The sequence below is a fragment of the Pristiophorus japonicus genome, unplaced genomic scaffold (assembly GCF_044704955.1).
Source record: "Pristiophorus japonicus isolate sPriJap1 unplaced genomic scaffold, sPriJap1.hap1 HAP1_SCAFFOLD_648, whole genome shotgun sequence".
NCBI lineage: Eukaryota > Metazoa > Chordata > Chondrichthyes > Pristiophoridae > Pristiophorus > Pristiophorus japonicus.
The window spans coordinates 170,645-197,119 of NW_027254560.1; the positions used below are offsets into that span (position 1 = coordinate 170,645).

At 48.7% G+C, this 26,475-nt stretch overlaps 2 protein-coding genes and 1 pseudogene across 3 annotated transcripts in view; 2 read left to right on the forward strand and 1 right to left on the reverse strand.

Moving 5' to 3' along the window:
- The window catches only part of pctp (phosphatidylcholine transfer protein), a 125,785-nt gene extending 114,503 nt beyond the window's left edge, over positions 1 to 11,282 (reverse strand). For both annotated transcript variants that reach the window (XR_011592141.1, XM_070874030.1), the window contains exons 1-2: positions 11,128 to 11,282; positions 2,687 to 2,804 (exon numbers count right to left, since the gene is read on the reverse strand). Coding sequence is in view for 1 of the 2 variants with exons in the window: in XM_070874030.1 (XP_070730131.1) it covers positions 2,687 to 2,804; positions 11,128 to 11,250 (241 nt within the window). In the remaining variant the exon portion in view is untranslated. The remainder of the gene's footprint in view (positions 1 to 2,686; positions 2,805 to 11,127) is intronic.
- Positions 11,283 to 11,652: 370 nt separating this feature from the next.
- Positions 11,653 to 15,311, forward strand: LOC139255859 (large ribosomal subunit protein uL13-like; annotated as a pseudogene).
- Positions 15,312 to 18,293: 2,982 nt separating this feature from the next.
- Positions 18,294 to 24,818, forward strand: tmem100a (transmembrane protein 100a). The gene is made up of 2 exons (XM_070874029.1): positions 18,294 to 18,304; positions 23,921 to 24,818. Exons 1-2 carry the CDS (start codon positions 18,294 to 18,296, stop codon positions 24,417 to 24,419), a joined length of 510 nt encoding a protein of 169 aa, XP_070730130.1. The 3' UTR covers positions 24,420 to 24,818.
- Positions 24,819 to 26,475: the final 1,657 nt, after the last annotated feature.

Consider the following 26,475-nt stretch of genomic DNA (forward strand, 5'->3'; position numbering starts at 1 on the left):
GAGGCAGATTCAATTTTATCTTACAAAAGGGAATTGCTAAGTATCTGAGGGAAAAGAATTTGCAGGACTACAGGGAAAAACCAGTGGGACTGGCTGAAGTGCTCTTGCAGAGAGCCGGCACGGGCTTGACAGGCTGAATAGCCTCCTTCTGTGCTGTAAACATTCTATGATTCTAAGTCTCGTCCTGAAATGCATTATTGGATCTGAAGGGGTTTGAAGAAGTTCTATATGACTGCAGTAGTATGCGCGCGCACGAGTGTAAACCGATTCACAGCTACTGAACCAGAGGAATGGGAGCCCCTCGGGTCACCAGCTGCACTGGGCCAGAGCAACAGGAGCCCCTCAGGTCACCAGCTACACTGGGCCAGAGGAACGGGTGCCCTTCGAGTCACCAGCTACACTGGGCCAGAGGAATGGGAGCCCCTCGGGTCACCAGCTACACTGGGCCAGAGGAACGGGAGCCCCTCGGGTCACCAGCTACACTGGGCCAGAGGAATGGGAGCCCCTCGGGTCACCAGCTACACTGGGCCAGAGGAACGGGAGCCCCTCGGGTCACCAGCTACACTGGGCCAGAGGAACGGGAGCCGCTCAGGTCACCAGCTACACTGGGCCAGAGGAACGGGAGCCCCTCGGGTCACCAGCTACACTGGGCCAGAGGAACGGGAGCCCCTCGGGTCACCAGCTACACTGGGCCAGAGGAACGGGAGCCCCTCGGGTCACCAGCTACACTGGGCCAGAGGAACGGGAGCCCCTCGGGTCACCAGCTACACTGGGCCAGAGGAACGGGAGACACTGTGGAAGCAAGTGAAAGTCATCATTGATAAAAGCCAAGTGTCAGACAGCTAAGATGAAGGCTGATAATGTGAATACTTTACCCCATAAACCACTTCACCATGTACAGCTGCTTAAGCATCATTCCAGGTTACCAGAAACCAGAATTTCAAAAATACAGTTAACAGACAGAAAATCCCAGCGTTGTCTGACAGAATGCGCAGGGTGGAACTTCCCAGCAGCTTCCTGGGCTGGTTGTTTCAAAACACAGAGTCCACCACATAAAGAAGACAAGTTACCCCCCACCCCCACCACACGCCGGAGAAGTCTTTAACATCACACAGAGCAAGTGGAAAGAAAACGATTGCATAAAGACTCCCCGACCTGCAGTTGAGCAAAGCTCACAGATGTAAGGCAGCTGTTTAAACAAAGAGCTGCATCAAAGCATTTCAGCCGGGAATTTCCTCGGAGCTGCTCCCACTCCGTCGCATGTTCCGACAAACTTACGGTGGAGAAGCGGAATAGCTCCAAGAAAATTGCCCGCCTTTGAAAATACCAAGCGATACACACAGCGTGATCAGTTAGTGTCAGTGCCTTTGCATCGATCAATGTACAACAACTTGCATTTATATAGCGCCTTTAACATAGTAAAACATCCCAAGTTGCTTCATCGGAACGATTATCAAACAAAATCTGACACTGACAAGTGACCAAAAGCTTGGTCAAAGAGGTAGATTTAAAGGAGGGTCTTAAAGGAGGAAAGATATAGAGGCGGAGAGGTTTAGGGAGGGAATTCCAGAGTTTAGGGCCCAGACAGCTGAAGGCACGGCCGCCAATGGTGGAGCGAATAAAATCGGGGCTGCTCAAGAGGCCGGAATTGAAGGAGTGCAGATATCTCAGAGGGGGTGTGAGGCTGAAGGAAGTTATAGAAATAGGGAGGGGCAAAGCCATGGAGGGATTTGAGTACAAGGATGAGAATTTTGAAATCGAGCCGTCGCTTAACCGGGAGTCAATGTAGGTCAGCGAGCACAGGGGTGATGGGTGAACAGGACTTGATGAGAGTTAGGATATGGGCAGCAGAGTTTTGGATCATCTCAAGTTTATGGAGGGTACAAGGTGGGAGGCCAGCTAGGAGTGCAATGGAATAGTCAAGTCTAGAGGTAACAAAGGCCTGGATGAGGGTTTCAGCAGACAGAATATGTGCTGAGGCAAGGGCAGAGACGGGCAATGTTACGGAGGTGGAAATAGACGGACTTAGTTACGGCGCAAACATGTGGACAGTTTAGGCCACATAATTCACTAGCACACACCAAGCCTGTACCGCTTTCGGAAGTCAAGGGAACGGGCAGGGAAGTGGAATTGAGGCCAAGATCAGATCAGCCAAGATCTTATTGAATGGCGGAGCAGGGCTCAGGGGGCCAAATGGCCTACTCCTATTTCTTATGTTCTTAACACTAGTGCACCAACACATCATGCCTGGACACCTCGATACTAATTTACTCGCTTTTGTTTATTATCCCTTCCTCATTTTTTCATCTCCTGAAGGTGCTGACTCCTTTCTTGGGTACAGTTCCACTTACACTAGCAGCTTCTGTACCTCGTTCACATTTGAACCTAGACATTGATTGTTGACGAGCTATTCACCCATGGGGGTATCACATCCTAACCCAATCTGCCTCATTCCTATTTCGATATATTATAGCAGGGATTAATGGATCAGGAGCAGGAACAGTGATATTATTCCCTTTCATGGTCCAGGAACATTCAGTGAAGAAATGTAGAAGTCTGCAGGTCGCTGTGGCTCAGTACCTAATGTTTTGAAGATAAGCTGTTAAGACAGTAATCTCTTCAGTTCGAACAAGCAAGGAAAGCAGTCATTGAAACCCCACCAATAGAGGAGACACTGAGAACCAACCTTTCACATAACTATCCCATTGCTTCCTGTACTCCAGATCCATGTACACATCCACGTACAACTCCGGACTGCAATCGGAAAGGGCTCCGTAGATCTTATATTCATAAAGGCACGATTCCTGCAAAATACAGAAACAATATATTGGAAAAGGGTCGTGCCACCCTCACCGGACCAGTAACCGGCACCGTGCCTCCCTCACCGGACCAGTAACCGGCACCGTGCCTCCCTCACCGGACCAGTAACCGGCACCGTGCCACGCTCACCGGAACAGTAACCGGCACCGTGCCTCCCTCACCGGAACAGTAACCGGCACCGTGCCATCCTCACCAGACCAGTAACCGTCACCGTGCCACCCTCACCGGAACAGTAACCGGCACCGTGCCTCCCTCACCGGAACAGTAACCGGCAATGTGCCACCCTCACCGGACCAGTAACCGGCACCGTGTCACCCTCACCGGAACAGTAACCGGCACCGTGCCACGCTCACCGGAACAGTAACCGGCACCGTGCCACCCTCACCGGACCAGTAACCGGCACCGTGCCTCCCTCACTGGACCAGTAACCGGCACCGTGCCACCCTCACCGGGCCAGTAACCGGCACCGTGCCTCCCTCACCGAAACAGTAACCGGCACCGTGCCACCCTTACCGGACCAGTAACCGGCACCGTGCCACCCTCACCGGAACAGTAACCGGCACCGTGCCACCCTCACCGGAACAGTAACCGGCACCGTGCCACCCTCACCGGACCAGTAACTGACACCGTGCCTCCCTCACCGGACCAGTAACCGGCACCGTGCCACCCTCACCGGGCCAGTAACCGGCACCGTGTCTCCCTCACCGGAACAGTAACCGGCACCGTGCTTCCCTCACCGGACCAGTAACCGGCACCGTGCCACCCTCACCGGAACAGTAACCGGCACCGTGTCATGCTCACCGGACCAGTAACCGGCACCGTGCCACCCTCACCGGACCAGTAACCGGCACCGTGCCACCCTCACCGGACCAGTAACCAGCACCGTGCCTCCCTCACCGGAACAGTAACCGGCACCGTGCCACCCTCACCGGACCAGCAACCGGCACCGTGCCACCCTCACCGGACCAGCAACCGGCACCGTGCCACCCTCACCGGAACAGTAACCGGCACCATGCCACCCTCACCGGACCAGCAACCGGCAGCGGGCACTCCTACAGGATGAGAAAGCAGCACCACCTTTAGATAAGGTCAGGTCATATCAAGTGCAGCAACAGAAACAGTGCGAGAGAGCTTTTTGTTCATCAACACTGGCCAATGACAGTGGGTTAGTACCAGACAAACCTGGTGATCACATATGCTTCATATAGATGTCACTGCACAGCCAAATGAAATGTTACATCCACTATGATAAATCTGACCAAAACCACCTTATTCTGAGTACCTACTATTCATTTCCTCCCTGTAAAACATTCCTAGCAACTAGTTACCCCTGGCAGGAACTGTCAGCCTCTCTTCAGCCTCAATGGCCAGTGATCCTTTCACTTACTGATCTGAAATGCTTATTCAATGATTGGGTATCGGCTGAGTACCAAATTTAAAACTGACTGCATTAGAGTGGCACGCAGGAGAGGAAATGATGCTGATTCCTGCGGAGCCAACGGAGTGCATTTCAGGAGCAACGTTGACTGCCAGGGCATGGTACAATGCCATCGGGATACTTACTCCCAGCATTTTCAGTAGTTCTATCGCAGGGAAATTAGAAGGGGAAATCATTAGCTTTCAAAGCACTTCCCCCTCGCCTATGTCGAAACCGCCCCTTGTATTCATGGGAGTGCCTTTCTTCCATCTACTGAGCTCTGTTCTGTGCCACTCCCCACCAAAGCAGACAGTCTGCCAATGGCTCATACCAGCTTCTGGAATTTTTCAGTGTTGCTCCAGACAAACTTGTCTCATCTGATTCTTCCGCTAGCGTCTCTCCCCTCTATCCCACAGCGACAAACAGCCACACAATGTTAAATATCCCAGCTCTCTCCACAGCTGCTCACCTTTAGTGAAGAGGCACAGCTCAAACACTTAGTGTCTCTCGTGCCTGCTGGTTCCATTCCTATTGAACACAAATTGTCTCAATTTCTATTCCTGCCTGTTTCTAGTGTGCTCGCAATTTAACTCATCAATGCTTCAAACCATGCAAGTTAACTGTACAGTAGAAAACCATTTACAAAAGGTGTCTGCAGGTCCTGCGAGAGATCAATACAATCCGACAGGTTCTCCAACTTTCTGCACTTCTCCAGCTACTTTCCTATTTAGTATTTAAAGATCTGCTCCTTAATAAAAAGGAAAATTGAAGCCTCTGTGGGTCGACTGAATTGTACACGTGCTCACCAAGGCGATATAATAAATGTTGGAAAATGTAATATTTTCCACTAACTCCAAATGGTCCCAGGGCAGGTACAGCACGAGGTTAGATACAGAGTAATGCTCCCTCTCACTGTCCCATCAAACACTCCCAGGGCAGGTACAGCACAGGTTAGATAGAGTAAAGCTCCCTCTACACTGTCCCATCAAACACTCCCAGGGCAGGTACAGGGGGTTAGATACAGAGTAAAGCTCCCTCTACACTGTCCCATCAAACACTTCCAGGGCAGGTACAGCATGGGGGTATCAGAGCACTCACTGGGAACTGAGTGTGACTGTCATAGGCATCTTATGTAGGAGTCTTAAAACTCAGAGGGAGATTGTCATCCTGTCAGACAGCGACAGGAATTAATGGGAGATCCAATCGAAGCTTTTAAACAAGTGAAAATAGTCCTTAACCTGTAGCAGTATTCTGTGCAGAATGAGACTGTAATTACAGGCTGGCTCTAATTCTGCACTCCTCTAATTCTGGACTCTTGAGCATCCCTGATTATAATCGTTCACCCATTGGTAGCCGTGCCTTCTGTTGCCTGGGCCCTAAGCTGTGGAACTCCCTCTCTAAACCTCTCCGCCTCTCTCTCCTCCTTTTAAGACGCTCCTTAAAACCTATCTCTTTGACCAAGCTTTTGGTCAACTGTCCTAATTTCTCCTTATATGCCTCGGTACCAAAATTGTGTTTCATAATACTCCTGTGAACGCTTTGGGACGTTTCACTACATTAAAGGCGCAATATAAATACAAGTTGTTGTTGTAAGGATCAATAAAGATACAATAAAGGACAAAGGACTGCTTCTGGGTCAAAGTACCAGTCAATGTTCAAAATATCAAACAAAAATATTTAGTTACAAGAAATGTCAAATAACAACTTGTATTTATATAGCACCTTTAACATAGTGAAACGTCCACTAGGCGCTTCACATGTGCATTATCAGACAAAACCCTAAGGTGTTCTATAAATATATTAAGAGTAAAAGGGTAACTAAAGAAAGGGTAGGGCCTATTAGAGACCATGTGTGGAGGCAGAAGATGTTGGTAAGGTTCTGAACAGATACTTTGCATCTGTTTTCACAAAGGAAAGGGGCAATGCAGATACTGCTATCGAGGAGGAGAGAGATATTCTGGATGAAATAAACATAGCAAGAGAGGAAGTATTAAGGGATTTAGCAGCTTTGAAAGTAGCTAAGTCCCCAGGCCTGGATGAAATGCATCCCAGGCTGTTGAGCGAAGTAAAAGAGGAAATAACAGAGGCCTTGACCATCATTTTCCAGTCCTCTTTGGATTTGGGCATGGTGCTGGAGGATTGGAGGACTGCTAATGTAGTACCCTTGTTTAAGAAGGGAGAAAGGGAATAGGCCAAATAATTACAGGCCTGTCAGCCTAACCTCAGTAGTGGGAAAATTATTGGAAAATATCCTGAAAGACAGGATAAATCTACATTTGGAAAGGCAAGGATTAATTAGGGACAGTCAGCACAGATCTGTTAAGGGAAGATCGTGTTTGACTAACCTGATTGAATTTTTTGAGGAGATAACCAAGAGGGTCGATGAGAGTAGCGCATACGATGGAGTGTATATGGACTTTAGCAAAGTTTTTGATAAGGTCCCACATGGTAAACTGGTCATGAAGGTTAAAGCCCATGGGATCCAGGGCAAAGTGGCAAGTTGGATCCAAAATTGGCTCGGAGGTAGGAAGCAAAGGGTAATGATTGATGGATGTTTTTGTGACTGGAAGGATGTTTCCAGTGGGGTTCTGCAGGGCTCAGTACTGGGTCCCTTGCTTTTTGTGGTATACATCAATGATCTAGATTTGAATATAGGGAGCATGATCAAGAAGTTTACAGACGACACTAGAATTGGCTGTGTGGTTGATAATGAAGAGGAAAGTCATGGGCTGCAGGAGGATATCAATCCACTGGTCAGGTGGGCAGAGCAGAGGCAAATGGAATTTAATTCAGAGAAGTGTGAGGTGATTTTTGGGAGGTCTAATAAGGAAAGGGGATACACATTAAGCAGTAGGCCACTTAATAGTGTAGATGAACAAAGGGACCTTGGAGTGCTTGTCCACAGATCCCTGAAAGTAGCAGGCCAGGTGGATAAGGTGGTTAAGAAGGCATACGGAATGCTTACCTTTATTGGCCGAGACATAGAATACAAGAGCAGGGAGGTTATGCTTAAATTGTATAATACTTTGGTTAGGCCACAGCTGGAGTACTGCGTGCAGTTCTGGTCAGCGTATTATAGGAAGGCCATGATTGCACTAGAGAGTGTGCAGAGGAGATTTACTAGGATGCTGCCTGGAATCTTAGTTATGAGGACAGATTGGATAGGCTGGGTTTGTTCTCATTGGAACATAGGAGGTTGAGAAGAGACCTCATTGAGGTGTACAAAATATTGAGGGGCCTGGACATAGTGGATAGTAAGGGCCTATTTCCATTGGTGGAGGGGTCTATTATGAGGAGACATAATTTTAAGGTGGTTGGTGGAAGGTTTAGAGGGGATTTGAGGGGGGGCTTCTTTACACAGAGGGTTGTGGGGATCTGGAACTCACTGCCTGGAAGAGTGGTGGATGCAGAAACCCTCAGCACTTTTAAGAGATGATTGAATGGGCACTTAAAGTGCAGTAACCTGCAGGGTTACAGACCTAGAGCTGGTAATTGGGATTAGACTGGATGACCTTTCGTTGGACAGCGCAGATATAATGTTAAGTACTGCAGGGAATAGAATATGGCCAGGGTGATCTCCTGGACGGGTCGGAGAGGAATGTTCCCAGATTTCTTTTCACCCTAAATTGGCCTGGGTTTTTACCTGGTTTTTGCCTCTCCCAGGAGATCACATGGCTCTGGTTGGGGTGGAGTGTAGAATGATTAATTAGCAATCTCATTGTGTGAGGCCCCTTGGGGAAGAGTGACCATAATATGGTGGAATTCTGCATTAGGATGGAGAATGAAACAGTTAATTCAGAGACCATGGTCCAGAACTTAAAGAAGGGTAACTTTGAAGGTATGAGGCATGAATTGGCTAAGATAGATTGGCTAATGATACTTAAAGGGTTGACTGTGGATGGGCAATGGCAGACATTTAGAGAACGCATGGATGAATTACAACAATTGTACATTCCTGTCTGGCGTAAAAATAAAAAAGGGAAGGTGGCTCAACCGTGGCTATCTAGGGAAATCAGGGATAGTATTAAAGCCAAGGAAGTGGCATACAAATTGGCCAGAAATAGCAGCGAACCTGGGGACTGGGAGAAATTTAGAACTCAGCAGAGGAGGACAAAGGGTTTGATTAGGGTAGGGAAAATGGAGTACGAGAAGAAGCTTGCAGGGAACATTAAGGCGGATTGCAAAAGTTTCTATAGGTATGTAAAGAGAAAGAGGTTAGTAAAGACAAACGTAGGTCCCCTGCAGTCAGAATCAGGGGAAGTCATAACGGGGAACAAAGAAATGGCAGACCAATTGAACAAGTACTTTGGTTCAGTATTCACTAAGGAGGACACAAACAACCTTCCGGATATAAAAGTAGTCAGAGGGTCTATTAAGGAGGAGGAACTGAGGGAAATCTTTATTAGTCGGGAAATTGTGTTGGGGAAATTGATGGGATTGAAGGCCGATAAATCCCCAGGGCCTGATGGACTGCATCCCAGAGTACTTAAGGAGGTGGCCTTGGAAATAGCGGATGCATTGACAGTCATTTTCCAACATTCCATTGACTCTGGATCAGTTCCTATCGAGTGGAGGGTAGCCAATGTAACCCCACTTTTTAAAAAAGGAGGGAGAGAGAAAGCAGGGAATTATAGACCGGTCAGCCTGACCTCAGTAGTGGGTAAAATGATGGAATCAATTATTAAGGATGTCATAGCAGCGCATTTGGAAAATGGTGACATGATAGGTCCAAGTCAGCATGGATTTGTAAAAGGGAGATCATGCTTGACAAATCTTCTGGAATTTTTTGAGGATGTTTCCAATAAAGTGGACAAAGGAGTACCAGTTGATGTGGTATATTTGGACTTTCAGAAGGCTTTCGACAAGGTCCCACACAGGAGATTAATGTGCAAAGTTAAAGCACATGGGATTGGGGGTAGTGTGCTGACGTGGATTGAGAACTGGTTGTCAGACAGGAAGCAAAGAGTAGGAGTAAATGGGTACTTTTCGGAATGGCAGGCAGTGACTAGTGGGGTACCGCAGGGTTCTGTGCTGGGGCCCCAGCTGTTTACATTATACATTAATGATTTAGACGAAGGGATTAAATGTAGTATCTCCAAATTTGCGGATGACACTAAGTTGGGTGGCAGTGTGAGCTGCGAGGAGGATGCTATGAGGCTACAGAGTGACTTGGATAGGTTAGGTGAGTGGGCAAATGCGTGGCAGATGAAGTATAATGTGGATAAATGTGAGGTTATCCACTTTGGTGGTAAAAACAGAGAGACAGACTATTATCTGAATGGTGACAGATTAGGAAAAGGGAAGGTGCAACGAGACCTGGGTGTCATGGTACATCAGTCATTGAAGGTTGGCATGCAGGTACAGCAGGCGGTTAAGAAAGCAAATGGCATGTTGGCCTTCATAGCGAGGGGATTTGAGTACAGGGGCAGGGAGGTGTTGCTACAGTTGTACAGGGCCTTGGTGAGGCCACACCTGGAGTATTGTGTACAGTTTTGGTCTCCTAACTTGAGGAAGGACATACTTGCTGTTGAGGGAGTGCAGCGAAGATTCACCAGACTGATTCCCGGGATGGTGGGACTGACCTATCAAGAAAGACTGAATCAAATGGGCTTGTATTCACTGGAGTTCAGAAGAGTGAGAGGGGACCTCATAGAAACGTTTAAAATTCTGACGGGTTTGGACAGGTTGGATGCAGGAAGAATGTTCCCAATGTTGGGGAAGTCCAGAACCAGGGGTCACAGTCTAAGGATAAGGGGTAAGCCATTTAGGACCGAGATAAGGAGAAACTTCTTCACCCAGAGAGTGGTGAACCTGTGGAATTCTCTACCACAGAAAGTAGTTGAGGCCAATTCACTAAATATATTCAAAAGGGAGTTAGATGAAGTCCTTACTACTCGGGGGATCAAGGGGTATGGCGTGAAAGCAGGAATGGGGTACTGAAGTTTCATGTTCAGCCATGAACTCGTTGAATGGCGGTGCAGGCTAGAAGGGCTGAATGGCCTGCTCCTACACCTATTTTCTATGTTTCTATGTTTCAGTATAAGGGGTGTCACAGTTGTGTGAGGCGGACTGGTTGGGCCGGGTGCTCTTTGCCTTTCCGTCATTGTTCATAGGTTTATATGTAACCTTTAGGGTTGCTGACCGAGGGCCGTGCGGCTCTTTGTCGGCCGGCGCGGACACGATGGGCCAGAATGGCCTCCTGCACTGTACATTTCTATGTTTCTAAAATTTGACACCGAGCCACAAGAGGAGGTATTAGGACAGGTGATGAAAAGCTTGGTCAAAGAAGGTGGTCTTAAGGAGCAAGTGGTGGAGACGTTTAGGGAGGGAATTCCAGATCTTAGGGCCTCGGCAGCTGAAGGCACGGCCGCCAATGGCGGAGCGATGGAAATCGGGGATGCTCAAGGGGCCAGAGTTGGTGGAGTGCAGAGATGTCGGGCGGGGGTTGTGGGGCTGAAGGAGATTACAGAAATAGGGAGGGGCGAGGCCATGGAGGGATTTGAAATCAAGGATGGGAATTTTAAAATCAAAATCATTGTTGGACCTGGAGCCACTGCAGGCGGGGGGGGGGGGGTAATTACAAGAAATGTGGAACAACTTGTATTTCTATAGCGCCTTTAGCAGTGAAACGTCCCACGGCGCTTCACGGGAAGCGATTATCAGCCAAAATGTGACACCCACAGGAGGAGATATTGGGGCAGGTGACGAAAAGCTTGGTCCAAGAGGGAGGTTTTAAAGGAGCGAGAGGTGGCGAGGCGGAGCTTGAGGGAGGGGACTGAGGGAGGCCAGCCCCTGCCTCCCCCGGGCGGCCCGGAGCCGGGGACTGTGATTGTGCTCCGGGCCCGGGCCCGGGCCTGCTCCCCGGGCTCCCGCTCTGTCCCGGGCCGCACCTGGTGGTAGAGGCGGTAAATGCGGATACCGGCGATCTCCAGGAACAATTCCCAGTCCCCGCCCAGCGCCGGCTGCTCCAGCTCCAGCTCCCGCCAGGCCTCCTCCGGACAGCACAGCTCCATGGCAACGGCTGCCCACCGCGCGCAGCCCGCCGCGTCACGTGGGACAGCCCGCCCCGCGTCACGTGAGGAGGTCAGACCTGTCCAAGTGGCTGGTCAGGTGGTACACAGCACCCACGTGTCCCAGGCACACACCAGGCAGTGTGAGGGCAGTGCCCACCAGGGGCACACCAGGCAGTGTGAGGGCAATGCCCACCAGGGGCACACCAGGCAGTGTGAGGGCAATGCCCACCAGGGGCACACCAGGCAGTGTGAGGGCAGTGCCCACCAGGGGCACACCAGGCAGTGTGAGGGCAGTGCCCACCAGGGGCACACCAGGCAGTGTGAGGGCAGTGCCCACCAGGGGCACACCAGGCTCCGGGAGACAGCAGCGAACCTGCAATCAGCCCACAACCAGCCGAACTGCAGGCTCATTCTGACATGGATGGGTTAAGGTGAGCCGAGTGGCCTTACTCATCCATAAATAACTTGTGACATAAATACAAACATGTACATGTTAGTGGGAGTTGTGTACAGACCTCCAAACAGTAGTAGTGATGTTGGGGAGGGCATCAAACAGGAAATTAGGGGTGCGTGCAATAAAGGTGCAGCAGTTATAATGGGTGACTTTAATATGCACATAGATTGGGCTAACCAAACTGGAAGCAATACGGTGGAGGAGGATTTTCTGGAGTGCATAAGGGATGGTTTTTTAGACCAATATGTCGAGGAACCAACTAGGGGGGAGGCCATCTTAGACTGGGTGTTGTGTAATGAGAGAGGATTAATTAGCAATCTCGTTGTGCGAGGCCCCTTGGGGAAGAGTGACCATAATATGGTGGAATTCTGCATTGGGATGGAGAATGAAACAGTTAATTCAGAGACCATGGTCCAGAACTTAAAGAAGGGTAACTTTGAAGGTATGAGGCGTGAATTGGCTGGGATGGATTGGCGAATGATACTTAAGGGGTTGACTGTGGATGGGCAATGGCAGACATTTAGAGACCGCATGGATGAACTACAACAATTGTACATTCCTGTCTGGCATAAAAATAAAAAAGGGAAGGTGGCTCAACCGTGGCTATCAAGGGAAATCAGGGATAGTATTAAAGCCAAGGAAGTGGCATACAAATTGGCCAGAAATAGCAGCGAACCTGGGGACTGGGAGAAATTTAGAACTCAGCAGAGGAGGACAAAGGGTTTGATTAGGGCAGGGAAAATGGAGTATGAGAAGAAGCTTGCAGGGAACATTAAGACGGATTGCAAAAGTTTCTATAGATATGTAAAGAGAAAAAGGTTAGTAAAGACAAACGTAGGTCCTCTGCAGTCAGAATCAGGGGAAGTCATAACGGGGAACAAAGAAATGGCGGACCAATTGAACAAGTACTTTGGTTCGGTATTCACGAAGGAGGACACGAACAACCTTCCGGTTATAAAAGGGGTCGGGGGGTCTAGTAAGGAGGAGGAACTGAGGGAAATCCTTATTAGTCGAGAAATTGTGTTGGGGAAATTGATGGGATTGAAGGCCGATAAATCCCCAGGGCCTGATGGACTGCATCCCAGAGTACTTAAGGAGGTGGCCTTGGAAATAGTGGATGCGTTGACAGTCATTTTCCAACATTCCATTGACTCTGGATCAGTTCCTATGGAGTGGAGGGTAGCCAATGTAACCCCACTTTTTAAAAAAGGAGGGAGAGAGAAAACAGGGAATTATAGACCGGTCAGCCTGACATCGGTAGTGGGTAAAATGATGGAATCAATTATTAAGGATGTCATAGCAGTGCATTTGGAAAGAGGTGACATGATAGGTCCAAGTCAGCATGGATTTGTGAAAGGGAAATCATGCTTGACAAATCTTCTGGAATTTTTTGAGGATGTTCCCAGTAGAGTGGATAAGGGAGAACCAGTTGATGTGGTATATTTGGACTTTCAGAAGGCGTTCGACAAGGTCCCACACAAGAGATTGATGTGCAAAGTTAGAGCACATGGGATTGGGGGTAGTGTACTGACATGGATTGAGAACTGGTTGTCAGACAGGAAGCAAAGAGTAGGAGTAAATGGGTACTTTTCAGAATGGCAGGCAGTGACTAGTGGGGTACTGCAAGGTTCTGTGCTGGGGCCCCAGCTGTTTACACTGTACATTAATGATTTAGATGAGGGGATTAAATGTAGTATCTCCAAATTTGCGGATGACACTAAGTTGGGTGGCAGTGTGAGCTGCGAGGAGGATGCTGTGAGGCTGCAGAGCGACTTGGATAGGTTAGGTGAGTGGGCAAATGCATGGCAGATGAAGTATAATGTGGATAAATGTGAGGTTATCCACTTTGGTGGTAAAAACAGAGAGACAGACTATTATCTGAATGGTGACAGATTAGGAAAAGGGGAGGTGCAAAGAGACCTGGGTGTCATGGTACATCAGTCATTGAAGGTTGGCATGCAGGTGCAGCAGGCGGTTAAGAAAGCAAATGGCATGTTGGCCTTCATAGCAAGGGGATTTGAGTACAGGGGCAGGGAGGTGTTGCTACAGTTGTACAGGGCATTGGTGAGGCCACACCTGGAGTATTGTGTACAGTTTTGGTCTCCTAACCTGAGGAAGGACATTCTTGCTATTGAGGGAGTGCAGCGAAGGTTCACCAGACTGATTCCCGGGATGGCGGGACTGACCTATCAAGAAAGACTGGATCAACTGGGCTTGTATTCACTGGAGTTCAGAAGAATGAGAGGGGACCTCATCGAAACATATAAAATTCTGACGGGGTTAGACAGGTTAGATGCAGGAAGAATGTTCCCAATGTTGGGGAAGTCCAGAACCAGAGGTCACAGTCTAAGGATAAGGGGTAAGCCATTTAGGACCGAGATGCGGAGGAACTTCTTCACCCAGAGAGTGGTGAACCTGTGGAAATCTCTACCACAGAAAGTAGTTGAGGCCAATTCACTAAATATATTCAAAAGGGAGTTAGATGAAGTCCTTACTGCTAGGGGGATCAAGGGGTATGGCGAGAAAGCAGGAATGGGGTACTGAAGTTGAATGTTCAGCCATGAACTCATTGAATGGCGGTGCAGGCTAGAAGGGCCGAATGGCCTACTCCTGCACCTATTTTCTATGTTTCTATGTTTCATGTCAGCAAAACAGCTCCTTATGTAGATATTTAACACACGTTTTGACATACAAGCAGCTACAATATAAATACAAATTTGTCCAATTACATATATATATATGTATGTATATAAACAAATAGCTCCCATTGCACACATAAACACAAATCGAAGAGAAACATAGTTAACATTTCAGGTCGATGACGAAAGTTCTGACGAAAGATCATTGACCTGTTTCTCTCTCCACAGCTGCTGCCTGTCCTGGTGAGTGTTTCCAGCATTTCTGTTTTTATTTCAGATTGCCAGCATCTGCAATATTTTGGTTTTGTGCCATGGCGGACGGCTTCAGCAAGGTGCTGCTCCTGGATGGCCGCGGACACCTCCTGGGCCGCCTGGCCGCCATCGTGGCCAAACAGATCCTGTTGGGCCATAAGGTGGTGGTGGTCAGATGCGAAAGTATCAACATCTCGGGCAACTTGTACCGAAACAAGCTTAAGTACCTTTCGTTCTTGCGCAAGAGGATGAATACTAACCCTTCTCGTGGCCCCTATCACTTCAGTGCGCCAAGCCGAATCTCCTGGAGGACTGTAAGAGGTATGTTGCCACACAAGACAAAGTAAGGTCAAGCTGCCCTGGACAGACTGAAGGTCTTTAATGGAATCCCTCCTCCATATGACAAGAGGAAATGCATGGTTGTGCCAGCAGCCCTGAAGATTGTACGCTTGAAGCCAACTCGAAAATGTGCTCTTCTGGGTCGCCTTGCTCATGAGGTTGGCTGGAAATACCAGGCCGTTATGGCCACTCTCGAAGAGAAGCGTAAAAAAAAGATTCACTGAGAAAAAGAAGAAAGTTTTGAAAGTGAAGAAAATTGCTGAGAAGAATGTTGAAAGCAAAATAGCCAAGTACACGGCTGTGCTAAAACAATATGGCGTTTTTGTTTAATATATTCAGTTAGAGGCAGTGACAATAAAAGCTGTAGAAAACGTTAAACACAAATGGGTCTAGTTTGCAGCCACATAAATGCAAACAGCACCAATCATGAACATATAAACACAAACAGCTCCCATCGCACACGTACAATTGGCCTGATCACAAACATATAAACACAAATAGATTGAACACAAATGGGTCTAATCAAACACACGTAAACACAGTGGGTCTAACTGCACACAAATAAACAAACTCGGCCAATCACAGGTGCACAAACACAAAACCAGTCGAGCTTACAGATCCAATTGTGCACATTTAAATGCAACTGGATCGAATGACTCATGCAGAAAATAGATTTGATCCCACAAATCGCACTTTATAAATCCAAAACATGGCTGGCCACAGACACACAAATTGGTCTAATATCAGCCTAATTCTACTTTATAAGCACAACACGGGTCTGATCACACACGCGAACATACAAAACGGGCGCAATCACACATGTACATACACCTGTCCAGTTATCAGTCTAATTTTTGAGCAGGAAATTTGCAAAATGTAAACCAGACACTCAGAGTCTATTTCCCTTCCAGTATCAGTCCAGTGTTTGAATTTTTTCCTGTGTCTCATGATGTGAAGTGATTCAGGTGTTTATTCCACGCCAGTTTTATTGGCTGTTCAGCTACCAGTCCTTTTTATATTTTGAATTTCAGAGCGTGGAAGTTGCTATGAATTATGGTGAATTAGCTGTGAATGTCATTACTATAACCACATATAGTGTCACATCTGTGACTGGTGTTGGGTTAGTTTGTGCTCCCTGATTAATCGCAGCTTCAAAGCAATGGAAGGTCCCATTTCCTTTCCCCATTTATCTTATGTTAGTTAGAATTATGTTGTGGATTCACAGGGAATATGATTAATATAGCAATCTGAGTTCGGATGAAAGGTTAAGGAAGTTGGGTTTGTTTTGTTTGGATAAGAGGAGACTTTGAGGTGAGTAATTGAAGTTTTCAAGATTATGTACAGGATTAACAAACTTATCCAGGCAAACTGTTCCCTGTGGTGAATGGTCAAATCCCAGGGGATACAGTGTAAAAATGAGGAAGTTGGGAATAAAAAGGGAAACCAGGAGGAACTTACCCCCCAAAAAGGTTATGGAGTTGTGGAATTAGTTATCAGGGAAGACATTGCAGCAGAGAGTATACATGGGGTCAAGATGTGTTTCTGGAGAAAGAAGAGATGGCAGGATCTAGGGAGAAAATGGGTAGATGGGGTTCATCTTATCAAAAAGGAACGGATTTATTGGGGCTTATCGTCTTTTCCTGTTCCTAGAAATGATTGGATGTTTATAGATGTGATTGATTTAAACTCTCCTGTAGCTGAGTGTCTTTAAGGGTTAAATAGGCGAGGACCCACAAAGTGGAGCTGTATGTTACAACTATGTCCCAAAAGTGGGCTGATCTGATAACTCACAGTCCTGAATGAGTAATGCTCAGTGCTACAAGTGGAATTTAACTGGTATCCTGGAACTCCTCACGTATTCTATTTATACCACATATTAGGTAAGTAATTGCATTTCAAATTATAATGAGTTAAATGTAAATAGTAATGGAATATGTTATATTTTAATATATTGATTCATGGATTGTGCAGAGTGGCTCAAATACATTTCTGTGAATAATTTTTCTTACTCTGTGATTGTGGTTCTGAGTTTAAGTATGTGTCTGAGTGCATATCTGTCCTGGGGACGTGGGACTAGTTGAAGTGCTCTTGCAGAGATCCAGCATGGGCTCAACAGGCCGAATGCCCTCTTTCTGTGCTGTAACCATTCTATGATTCTATATGTGTGTGTGTGTGAGAGACAGTGTGTGTGTGTGTATATGAGTGTTTCTGTGTAGACAAGTGTGTATATGAGTCTATATGTGTTCGTGTGTGTGTTTCAGTGCATGAATGTGAGTGTGTGCATGTGTGTGTGAATCTGCATATGTATCTCAGAGTAAGTGTGGGTATGTGAATCTACATTTGTGAGTGTGTGTTCATAACTGTGTGTGAATGTAAGTGTATGTGTGAGTGTACATGTATGTGAGTGCGTGTGGTTGGGTGGGTATAAATGTGTGTGGCTGTGCATCTGTAGGTGAGTATGTATGTACGTGTGATTGTGTGCATCTGTGAGTCTATGTCTGCATGTGAATGTGTGTGTAAATGTTTGACATCGCAAGGGATCGCAAGGATGTGCACATCACCTGCGCCATGACAGGAGCCAACGACTGCTGGACGGACCACCGCCTAATCCGATCCATCATCGACATCAACATAGCCCCAAAGCGGAGGGGGCAGCAGAAGCAGTGCCGCAAAAAAGTCAATGCTGGAGCATTTAAGGACCCAGCTAAGAGAGCCCTATACAGCCAGCGCCTCACAGTTAACCTGGCGTGCCTTGACAACCCCGAGACGCAGAATGCCCACAGCGCTTGGTCTGCCCTCCAGGCCTCCATGGCCTGCAAAGAGATGTTCGGTCACTCGACCAGGAAACATAAGAATTGGTTTGATGAGAATGATCAGGAGATCCAAGAGCTAATAGATCGCAAACGCAGGGCATTTCTGAGCCTTAAGCAACAACCCAACTCTGGAGCAGCAAGGCAGCATTATAGACGCCTCGAGGCTTAGGTCCAACAAAAAACCCGGGACCTAAAGAATAGGTGGTAGATGGGGAAAGCACAGGAGATATAGCCAAAAACCATGATGTGCGAGGATTCTTCATCGCAGTCAAGGCCACCTACGGGCTCCACCCCACTGCTGTCAAGAACGGGGAAGCACTCATCAAGGACACTGAGGTAGTCAGGGCCCACTGGAAAGAGCACTTTGAAGATCTCCTCAGTCGAGACTTTGCCTTTGACTCGGGTGTTCTCGACTCCATCCCGCAGCATGCGACCCGTCACCACCTCAGTGAGACCCCAAAACTGCACGAGGTAGAAAAATCCATAAGACAGTTTTAAATCAACAAGGCTATGGTGCGGACAGAATACCTGCTGAGGCATTGAAGTATGGCGGAGAGGTACTGCTGGCAGGAATACACAATCTCATCTCTCCTGGAGGGAGGAGAGCATGCCGGAGATCTCAGGGATGCAGTGGTCGTGACCATCTTTAAAAAAGGGGACAAGTCCGACTGCGGCAACTACACAGGAATCTCACTGCTATCAGCCACTGGGAAAGTCATCGCTAGAGTCCTCCTCAACCGTCTTCTCCCTGTGGCTGATGAGCTGCTCCCGGAGTCACAGTGCGGATTTCGTCCCCTACGGGGCACAATGGTTTTTGCAGCGCGACAGCTGCAGGAAAAATGCAAGGAGCAGCACCAGCCCTCCTTATACATGGCCTTCTTCGGCCTCACAAAGGCCTTTAACACTGTCAACCGCGAGGGTCTATGGCGCGTCCTCCTCCGTTTCAGATGCCCCCAAAAGTTTGTCACCATCCTGCGCCTGCTTCATGATGACATGCAGGCCGTGATCCTTACCAACGGATCCATTACAGACCAATCCACGTCCGGACCGTGGTCAAACAGGGCTGCGTCATCGCTCAAATCCTCTTCTCAATCTTCCTCGCTGCCATGCTCCACCTCACAGTCAACAAGCTCCCCGCCGGAGTGGAACTAAACTACAGAACCAGTGGGAACCTATTCAACCTGCGCCGTCTCCAGGCCAGGTCCAAGACCACCCCAACCTCTGTCATCGAACTACAGTACACGGACAACGCCTGCGTCTGTGCACATACAGAGGCTGAACTCCAGGACATAGTCGACATATTTACTGAGGCGTACGAAAGCATGGGCCTTACGCTAAACATCCGTAAGACAAAGGTCCTCCACCAACGATGTCTCCGCAAGATCCTACAAATCCCCTGGGAGGACAGATGCACCAACATCAGTGTCCTCGTTCAGGCCAACATCCCCAGCATTGAAGCACTGACCACACTCAATCAGCTCCGCTGGGCAGGTCACATAGTTCGCATGCCAGACACGAGACTCCCAAAGCAAGTGCTCTACTCAGAGCTCCTTCATGGCAAACGAGCCAAAGGTGGGCAGCAGAAACGCTACAAGGACACCCTCAAAGCCTCCCTGATAAGGTGCAACATCCCCATTGACACCTTGGAGTCCCGGGTCCAAGACCGCCCTAAGTGGAGGAAGTGCATCCGGGAGGACGCTGAGCACCTCGAGTCTCATCGCCAAGAGCGTGCAGAAATCAAGCGTAGGCAGCGGAAGGGGCGTGAGGCAAACCAGTCCCACCCACCCCTTCCATCAACGACTATCTGTCCCACCTGTGACAGTCTGTGGCTCTCGTATTGGACTGTTCAGCCACCAAAAAACTCACTTCAGGAGTGGAAGCAAGTCTTCCTCGATTCCGAGGGACTGCCTATGATGATGATGATGATGAAATGTTTGTGTGACTATGTAATTAAATGTGTGTGTGTGTGTGTGTGTGCGAATGAGTGTGTATTTCAGTGTGTGCATGAATGAGTCTAGGGCCAGGTGTATTTGTATAAATGTGAGTGTGCATGTATGTGCAAATGCATATATAAATGCATATTTGAGTGTGAATGGATGGGTGAGTGAATGTATGCATTTGTGTGACAGTATGAGTCTGAATCTATAGGCATGACTATAAGAGTGTATAGGAGTAACATGTGTAGGAGTAGATATGTTAATATGTTTATGAGTGTGCATGTGTGTATTACTTCATGTGTGGGGAGTATGTGAGTGTATGTGAATGAGTGTGTGTGTATCAGTGTGAATATCTTTGAGTTTGAATGTGTGTGTGTATGAATCAGTATGTGAGTCTACACAAATTGGATTGTGTTTGTGCCTATGTGCGTATCTGTGTGTTTGAATGTTTATATGAGGCTGAGTGTGAGGCTGAGTGTGTGTGTGTGTGTGTGTGAGACTGAGTGTGTGTGTGAGAGAGAGAGACTGAGTGTGTGTGAGACTGAGTGTGTGTGAGGCTGTGTGTATGAGACTGTGTGTGTGTGAGACTGTGTGTGTGTGTGTGAGAATGTGTGTGTGTGTGAGAATGTGAGTGTGTGTGACTATGTGTATGAGTGTGAGAGTGAGTGTGTGTATGAGAGTGTGAGAGTGAATGTGAGTGTATGCGAGTGTGGGAGTGAATGTGAGTGTATGCAAGTGTGAGAGTGAGTGAGGAGTGTATGTTTGAGAGTGAGTGTATGAGTGTGAGAGTGAGTGTTTGTATGAATGTGAGTTTATGAGTGTGAGAGTGAGTGTTTGTATGAATGTGAGTGTGTGAGAGCGTGTGAGAGTGTGTGTATGAGTGTGTGAGAGAGTGTGTGTATGAGTGTGAGAGTGAGTGTTTGTATGAATGTGAGTGCATGTGTGTCTGAGTGTGTGAGAGTATGTGTATGAGTGTGAGAGTGAGTGTATGAGTGTGAGAGTGAGTATGAGTGTGTGAGTGAGTGTGTGTGAATTGGATTGTCAGTAATGAGCTCTGACAGTGGTTCATCTTGAGCAATGGGAGAGTCTGAGGATCTCACACACAGATTCCTCTGCACAACTAAAATATATTTAAACATTTTTATAAATAGATAAACGGATGAAAGGAAAGTTTGGGCAACCCTTTAATGAGCAGTAATATTTATAATTCACCCGAGACCTCTAATCTTTTCTCTTTCAACTGAAAATGGGGGATATGTATTTGCAGAGACCAGCAATAATCCGTTATTAATATTCCAATATATTAGAATCGAATAAATTATTCATATCATCACATAGTTGCCGCGATGCTTTCCTTTTGATGTTGCTGGGATGTTTTTGTTTCATATATAATATTGTAATGAAGTGGCAATAGCAGCAAGATAAGTTCAGGCTGTTGTGTGCCAAGACTGAGCGCCAGCACTGAGAGGTCAGTGCAAGCACAGAAGGAGAGCCCGATCTGCAGCCAGCCTCCTCCGGCCACGATCACTTCACTCACTGTGCTGGGACCGAGCACAGCACAGGCTGAGGGACCGGGAACCGGGGCAGAGAGCGGGGAGCAGTAAGCAGGAGCCGGACAGCACAGCCGTTGTTCCACTCCCCACCCCCACCCCACCTCCCCCCGCCCCCGCAGTACTGAGAGGGTCTAACTCCTGCTCAATGTCCCTGAACAGCGAGTCCTCACCCGGCTCTCAACTCCTGTCAGTCCCACAGTGCGGACCGTCTGGCGATTGCGGGCAGCGACTAGGAGCAGCAGTAAAGGTGAGAGAGTGTGTGGGTGAGTGAGTGAGAGAGTGTGTGGGTGTGTGGGTGAGTGAGTGAGAGAGTGTGTGGTGTGTGGGTGAGAGAGTGTGTGGGTGAGAGAGTGAGTGAGAGAGTGTGTGGGTGAGTGAGAGAGTGAGTGAGTGAGAGAGTGTGTGGGTGAGTGAGAGAGTGTGTGGTGTGTGGGTGAGTGAGTGAGAGAGTGTGTGGGTGAGAGAGTGAGTGAGTGAGAGAGTGTGTGGGTGAGTGAGTGAGAGAGTGAGTGAGTGAGAGAGTGTGTGGGTGAGAGAGTGAGTGAGTGAGAGAGTGAGTGAGAGAGTGTGTGGGTGAGAGAGTGAGTGAGTGAGAGAGTGTGTGGGTGAGTGAGTGATTGAGAGAGTGAGTGATTGAGAGAGTGTGTGGGTGAGAGAGTGAGTGAGTGTGTGGGTGAGAGAGTGAGTGAGAGAGAGTGTGTGGGTGAGAGAGTGAGTGAGTGTGTGGGTGAGTGAGTGAGAGTGTGTGGGTGAGAGAGTGAGTGAGAGAGTGAGTGAGTGAGAGAGTGAGTGAGAGAGTGTGTGGGTGAGAGAGTGAGTGAGTGAGAGAGTGAGTGAGTGAGTGTGTGGGTGAGAGAGTGAGTGAGTGAGAGAGTGTGTGGGTGAGAGAGTGAGTGAGTGAGAGTGTGTGGGTGAGTGAGTGAGAGAGTGTGTGGGTGAGTGAGTGAGAGAGTGTGTGGGTGAGAGAGTGAGAGAGTGTGTGGGTGAGAGAGTGAGTGAGTGAGAGTGTGTGGGTGAGTGAGTGAGAGAGTGTGTGGGTGAGTGAGTGAGAGAGTGTGTGGGTGAGAGAGTGAGTGAGTGAGAGTGCGTGGGTGTGTGGGTGAGAGAGTGTGTGGGTGAGAGAGTGTGTGGGTGAGAGAGTGTGTGGGTGAGAGAGTGAGTGAGTGAGAGAGTGTGTGGGTGAGAGAGTGAGTGAGTGAGAATGTGTGGGTGAGAGAGTGAGTGAGAGAGTGTGTGGGTGCGTGAGTGAGAGAGAGAGTGTGTGGGTGAGTGAGTGGCTGTGAGGGTGCATGCATGGCTGTGTGGGTGCGGGTGTCGGTGAGGAGAGAGTGAGTGAGTGACTAAGTGAATGAGAGTGACTGCGAGTGAGTGGGTGAGGAGAGTGACTGAGATAGTGAGTGAGTGAATGAGATAGTGAGTGAGTGGATGAGTGAGTAATTGGGTGAATGAGTGAGTGAGCGGATGAGGAGAATGAGTGAGTGTGAATGGGTGAGTGAGGAGAGTGGGTGAGTGGGTATGTGAATGAATGGGTGCCACTGGGCACTGTGTGGGTGTGGCACTGTGTGAATCCCCAGCCAGTTAACCCCAGCACAGCCTGGAAGATCTCTCCCCGACGGGTGTTGTGACCTGCCATATGTGAAAGGGCGGTGGGAACAGATTCAATGGTAGCTTTCAAAGGGGTATTGGATAAATACTGTAAGGGGACAAAATCTGCTGGGCTGTGGGGAAAGAGCAGGGCAGTGGGACTAATTGGATGGCTCTTTCCAAGAGCTGGCACATACATGATGGGCCCAATGGCCTCCTTCAGTGCTGTATGATTCTATGAACGAGCTTTAGAACATTAATATTATTGTTCTGAAGGGGTGCATGAACAGAGAGACCCCGGGGTATATGTGCACAAATCGTTGAAGGTGGCAGGGCAGGTTGAGAAAGCGGTTATAAAAAGCGTACAGGATCCTGGGCTTCATAAATAGAGACATAGAGTACAAAATCGTGGAAATGATGATGAACCTGTATAAAACACTGGTTCGACCTCAACTGGAGTATTGTGTCCAATTCTGGGCACCCCACTTTAGGAAGGATGTGAAGGCCTTAGAGAGGGAGCAGAAAAGATTTAACAGAATGGTTCTAGGGATGAGGGACTTCAGTTACGGGGATAGACTGGAGAAGCTGGGGTTGTTCTCCTTGGAGCAGAGAAGGTTGAGAGGAGATTTGATCGAGATGTTCAAAATCATAAGGGATCTGGACAGAGTAGATCGAGAGAAACTGTTCCCATTGGTGGAAGGGTAGAGAATCAGAGGACACGGATTTAAGGTGATTGGCAAAAGAACCAAAGGCAACATGAGGAATAACTTTTTTCCACAGCGAGTGGTTAGGATCTGGAATGCACGGCCTGAGCTGGTAGTGGAGGCAGACTCAATCGTGGCTTTCAAAAGGGAATTGGATAAGGACCTGGAGGAAAAATTGCCGGGCTGCGGGGAAAGGACGGGGGAGTGGGACTGGCTGAGAGTTGGCACTGACTCGATGGGCTGAATGGCCTCCTGTGCTGTAACCATTCTGTGATTCTATGTAGCTAATGTGCTTTGGTTGTTTATCGTTAATATAATTGTGCATATTTGCATTATTGATGTGGTTATTAAGGGGATTTGCTCTCTCTGACTGTCTCTCTCTCTCTGTCTGAAAGTACTTGGATCCTGGGATGTGCCGACTGGATGTTATGGAGAAGTGATAGAAACGCATTTGGAGAATCAAGGGGAAGAGGAGGGCGCAGTGCTGGGAGGTGCAGGATGATTGAGGAACCGGTGAAGGAGATGCCGGGACTCCCGGTACTGCCCAGTAGCTCAGACAAGGACTCGGATTGCCCGGCTCCCGCCCATGCTCAGCTCCTGACCAGCCAGGGCCAGCTGACGGCAGCTACAGGTGGAGCCGAGCTCTCGTGCTCCCGGTGTACCGTGCCCTTCGGTCTGGTCATCCTGGTTGCCGGCATGGTGGTCACCGCCGTCGCTTACAGCTTCAACTCGCACGGATCAATCATCTCGGTGTTCGGGCTGGTGCTGCTGGCCTCGGGCCTTGTGCTGGTCATCTCCAGCGCCGTGTGCTGGAAAGTGAGACAGTGCAGAAAGCGAGCCAAGAGGAGAGAGAGCCAGACTGCACTGATGGCCAACAGAGGGCTGTTGGTCTAGGAAACACTCTGTATCCGAATAACTTCATCTAAAGCCAGCAACCTGAGCATCCAACTCACGGACCTTTGCAGTGGCATAATTGGCTGGATTGTCCTACAGCTTTGATGGGACCGCTTTAGAAAGTCATTTCAAACCTTAACAATTCATCTACTCCCGACCGTAAGTAACACAAGACGAACTCTCCATTATGTGTCTGGAGCCGTCCGTGTGAGCAGCCAACTTGTGAATGGTGTGATGTGGAGATACTGCTGAGGGGAAGGACTCGAGCAAGTCTTTGCCTCTAACTGCGAGTGGCAGCATGGCCAGGGTAGCAGCCAGTCCCGAGTGGGTGACAGCACTGACTGTGGTATTAAAATCATTTTAGTACTAATTTATTGACACCCTTTCTCTGGGGTATAAGCTGCACCCTGTGATACTTACCTGGGTTGCACCTTGTCAAGAGAGTGTTTAAACAACCAAATGTCCTTCTACCTCCTGGTTTGCACGCAGTCTGTTATCCCTGCAGCTGCCTTCCTGTCTGTGCTCAGTCCCCTCTCCCTCACTGTTTTCTCCCACTCTCTCTCTCCAGTCTTGCTGCTGTGCTGCACTCTGCACTATGGTCCTTCCCATTCTCAAAACCCTGTGTTCCACCCGTCAGCAGTTGGGTCTGTCAATGCCCCGCCTTCACTGAAATCAACCTGTGTCGTCATATCTTTATAACAATTTAAATTAATAAAATATCATCTATTCTTGGAATGAAGAAAATGTAAAGGGGTTGATAATATCACACAGACCCTCGCCATCTGATCTGTGGCATATTGGGCTTGGATGAATTCTCACCCGCAGGACCTTATTTCAATATTCAGTGCAATGATGGGACGGGAATTAAGTCTTTGTGATGACATTGGAAAAGGTCACTGCAAAGAAATAATGAGCTCACCGAGGGATCACCAGGAATGAAGGCATTTAACTGATTCCCTGCTCTCCTCTTCCGCCCTCCCCTCCCCACCCTCCTCCTGCCCTCACCCGCTCCCCACTCTCCCCCTCCCCTCCCTCCACCTGCCCTTTCCCCCTCCCCTCCCCACCCTCCTCCTGCCCTCACCCCCTCCCCACTCTCCCCCGCCCCTCCCTTCCCTCCTCCTGCCCTCATCCCCTCCTCTCCCTCCTCTCCCCCTCCTCTCCTCCCTCCTCCTGCCCTCATCCCCTCCCCTCCCCTCCCCACTCTCCTCCCCTCCTTCCTCCTGCCTTCACCTCCTCCCCTCCCCACTCTCCTCCCCTCCCTCCTCCTGCCTTCATCCCCTCCCGTCCCCACTCTCCTCCTCCCCTCCCCTCCCTCCTCCTGCCTTCACCCCCTCCCCTCCCCACTCTCCCCCTCCCCTCCCTCCTCCTGCCCTCACCCCTCTCCCCCTCCTACCCTCCTCCTGCACTGCCCTCACCTCTCCTCCTGCCCTGCCCTCACCCCTCCCCTCCCCACCTTCCTCCTCGGCCTCTCTGTCCCTCACCTCCGTCTCATTTCCGCACCTCCCACTCTCCTCTCCCTTTCTTCCTTCCCTCTTCTCCAAAGCTCTTATTGTCCAGCTACTTGAGTTGATTTTGATGATACTGGGGTCAGCTTCAGATGGCACACGCGAACTCGCCCTGAATGTTAATCAATGTCTTTCTGGCTTTCATGGTGTGCCCAGCCTGACACTTCGATATTTCTATATGGCTTCCATTTGAACGGTACATGATCTCATCAAATAAACCTCCTGTTTCGCTACCACCAGCACTGGCCTCTGGCTTATTTTCTTGGATAAACAATTCTATTATTTTTCAACTGGCATGGCAAAACGTGAATAACACAGGGCAGGTGAGATAGAGAAGAGAATACAGGGGAGTACAGGATAGCTAGAGAGAAAGGGAATTATAGAACAGATAAAGGAGAGTTCAGGACAGATATAGGTGAAATACAGAACAGCTACAGGAGCATACACGAGACATATAGGAAAGTACAAGACAGATACAAAATGATACAGTACAGATCTAGACAGAGTAGATCGAGAGAAACTGTTCCCATTGGCGGAAGGGTTGAGAACCA